At 27.6% G+C, this 3,980-nt stretch overlaps 1 protein-coding gene across 1 annotated transcript; it reads left to right on the forward strand.

The window, feature by feature from the left end:
- Positions 1-3,036: 3,036 nt before the first annotated feature.
- Positions 3,037-3,777, forward strand: LOC129607328 (uncharacterized). Its single transcript, XM_055518268.1, has 2 exons — positions 3,037-3,445; positions 3,512-3,777. Exons 1-2 carry the CDS (start codon positions 3,037-3,039, stop codon positions 3,775-3,777), a joined length of 675 nt encoding a protein of 224 aa, XP_055374243.1.
- Positions 3,778-3,980: the final 203 nt, after the last annotated feature.

Below are 3,980 nucleotides of genomic sequence, written 5' to 3' on the forward strand. Positions count from 1 at the left end.
TCATTTTTTTTTAGGTAATTCTTTCCTTGTTTTACAAACAGTAATATATAAATAGAAAGTGCATATTTTAAAAAATACCTGTACAATACTCTATAATTTACCGTTCACATTTAAATTTATAGTACAATTCACTTTTAATACTTTCCCTTATTTTTAAAGTTTATAATTATTAAATTGATATATGCAACAAGTAAGAAAAACACTCTGTCCCTTAATGTAATAAAATTAGACTTTTACATTACCTTGGTTTCCAGTGCTATCCTTGAATTTATTGTAATATTTATTCTGTTATTTTGTTCGCCAATAAATACCAGCTATCCGGCTCGAAGGACCAAAATGTTCCGTGCTAAAGGAACCCGCTAAGAAAAGGAAGAAACATCTGAATATGTTGCAGCTATCGAACTCTTCAATTTCTCCTTTTCACAAATTATTGGATCTGCAGTATTTATTCTTTTTGTCGAACAAATCATACATAAAACCCTTAGTTTTAATTTTATCTTAATGTAAAATTTAAATATCACTCAATAAAGAACACATTGTTCCATTTGTTCATTTCAGTTAATTTATTTACAATTAAGTCAATATTCACTATTACGAATTAATGTCTATTGTCTGTATATATTATTATAAATGTATGAAACAACACTTTTTCATTTAAATAAAATTTATATTTATAAAACAAATCATTGCCTTTTAACAAATTTCGAATTTATATTATTTTATAATTGAATACAATTTAACACAAACTAATGTTTTAGGAAATTAGAATTTAATACTTTTAATAAAATTTAATTTAAGTTAAACTTTAGTAAAATATAATATGATGATACTCGTTGGTTGAATACTTGTTTTCGAATGAATTCTGGAAAAAAAGCGTCCTTGTTTCTTATAATGTTTAAAAATAGTGGTACCTTTTTGGCTCCAAATCTTGCCATCATCGTACCTTTTCTTGTTAACTTGCCTTTTATTAAATACACCGCAATCTGCTATTGCAATACTCTTTTTACCTTAATTCATAATGCTATAATACATACATATGTACTCGTATGTACACAATCAATTGCTACATTAACAATTAGTGCGTTGACGTATTTATATACTTTACATGATCATATGTTCAATATTATTATATACCTTTCTTTTTTTAACAGCATAACTTTTTGTTATGTTATTACGCATGACCTTTTAGTTCTGCCAATCTGTTATTATTATCATAACAGAGAATTAATATATGACTATTTTTATCCAAATTCACAAATTGTGCCATTCACAATAGATTTTGATTTGTAGATGGAATCTACATGTAATAATTTTGCGTTGACATAGTGACCCAATTATTTTGACAATTATTAAACTAAATAAGCTTTCGAAGCAGATGAATAAACTTGGTAAGTATATTTTATTTTTAAATTCTAATGCCATGATTATTAATTATATCTTTCTTTTTGCAGGAAATTAAAGATGACTAATTAATTAATGTTTTAAAGCAGAGATGGTTTGCTAAGCAGCAAGTAGATACCAAATTTCATCGCAGGTAACTTGATTTCCAATTCAATTTTTGCATTGTATGTGTGCTCATGCGTATTATTTATTTTTCAGGTTAATATTGCATTAGAGTATAGGTATGAAAATATCAATACAGATCCGAGGACCAAATAGGCTTTATTGTTGTTCAGATACGTATTTCATAATTTTAATTCTATAAAGGTATATTTCTTTGTGTTTTTTTTTATCTCACTTTAGGTGCAGGTGAAGCCGAAACAATTTCATCGTAATATGTTTTGTTCTTATCTGTCCGGTCATCCTCTCTGAAATTGGTCACATGTTCCTGAAGGAGATGCTTATCCGTTATTTGTTTGTTAACCGCCTTTTCCATATTTATATCCGTTTAAATATTTTTATACTCGCTAGAAAGATTAACCCGAACCCGATTTGCTGTAAGATATTATTGAAACCGGTATAAATCTTTTTTATACTTCTTGAATAAATCTAAAAATAACAATATAATTATTATTTAATATAGCCAATCAGTCTCTCTTCGACTTTGTTATCAAAAACACTTGTTCTGTATTTCTCTTAAATACGTCTTATAAGATAACGTTACTTTCTAATTATCTAGCTTATTACTTTTAATTATCATTAATTGTAATAAGAATAAAGAAAATAAGAACAAAGGGGAAAAGAAAAAAAAATTTTTTTTTATTCTGATGTAAACCGGTTTTGATATTTTACTTAAACTAATAAAATTTAAAATAAGTAAAAATAAAAGAACTCTTTCATCTGATGATGAATTTGTGGGTTTTAAAAAAAACAAAATTAATTCAGACGAAATGACCTTCAAGGATAAATCACCAAACATAATTAATTCAAACGAAATGGCCTCGAAAGATAATTCACCACGTGGTAATACAATTGCATTGGGCATAAACAAGAATAGATTCTTGCCGTTAAGTCAACTTATTGATGATACTGAATCTATGGAAGCTGAACATAACAATATTATTAAACAAAAACGTAATCCACCTCTTAACAGTATCTGACCATTGATGCAGTGGTTATGGCACCGGTCCTTTAACCGAAGGGTCTCGGGTTCAAACCCCGGTCAGGTCACTATAAAAATTATATTCAATATTATTATAACTTAATATACTATGCTCCTTCTAGGAGTGAATAAGGAAAAAAAAAATTAAAAAAAAACCTCTTATTATAGGTGAAAGTGGTATTAAACATTAAAAAATTGCTGAATGCTTTGGAAATTGCAGAATATTCAATCAAAAATACAAGTATTGGCATTAAGGTTTTCTGTACTAAGGTAACAGATTATGAGAAATTATGCAATGAACTTGTACAGGAAAATTTTTATTAAATTTTATTAAATTTTTATTAAATTAATCATACATTAAATTTTTTGGGCACGACACTTCGGAAAAGAAGCCATTAAAGATTGTTCTTTATGGTTTACATTTGATTGATACCAAAGACTTACTGAAAGAATTTGAATTAAATAAAATTAATTGCTGTTCTGATATTAAAACAATGAACATAAGAAATTTAAGATATGATAACCAAGCAACATACTTACTATATTTTAGACGCGGTAGCATCAAACTCAATGATTTAAGGAAAACATGCAAGACACTTTTTAATACAATAGTATACTGGGATTTCTACCGCTCAAATGGAAAAGGTCCCACGAGATGTTTTAGGTGCCAAGCTTATGGACATGGTTCAAAGTGGTGCTATTTAAGTATTAAATGTATCATTTGTGCAGAACCCCATGATTTTAAACAGTGTCCTGAATTTAACATACACAAAAATAAAGATGAAACAACTAATTACAGTGCAAATTTCATGGAATGTCCAGCGAGAAAGCAATACATCGAACTTCAGAACAGCTTGAAAAGGAAATTTCATGGTAGCAACAAACCACCGGTCAAGCTAAGTCGTAATTTTTCAGTCAACTCAGAGAATTTCCCATCATTGCCAAGTAAGCGTTAAAATCTTAAAACAGGTAATACCAATGTCACCAATCATGTCAACAAAACAGATAATAATTATGTCAGATTCACTCATTCTAAATTAAATTCACTTAATTCTAGTATAAGTTATTCAGATATTTCCAAATTTAATAATGTTAATAACTCTAATTTGTTTTCTGCTAACGAACTGATTAATATCTTTAAGGATATATTAACTAGTTTAAAAAATTGTGAGTCAAAAGAAGATCAAATTTCAGTGCTTGCACAAATAACTATTAAATATATTTACAATGATTAATTTTAATAAACTTAAGGTTATTTTTTGGAATGCTCAAAGCATAGTCAATAAAAGCAAAAATATTGAATTTTTTGATTATTTGAAAGTAGAAAAAATTGATGTGGGTATGTTAACTGAAACCTGGTTACAAAAAAAAAAAAAATTTTACAATGCGAATTACGCTTGTTATCGGGTCGATAGGGAAAGTCAATCTCATTGTGGTG

Source organism: Condylostylus longicornis, unplaced genomic scaffold, assembly GCF_029603195.1.
Source record: "Condylostylus longicornis isolate FDR11 unplaced genomic scaffold, ASM2960319v2 ptg000003l, whole genome shotgun sequence".
NCBI classification, from domain to species: domain Eukaryota; kingdom Metazoa; phylum Arthropoda; class Insecta; order Diptera; family Dolichopodidae; genus Condylostylus; species Condylostylus longicornis.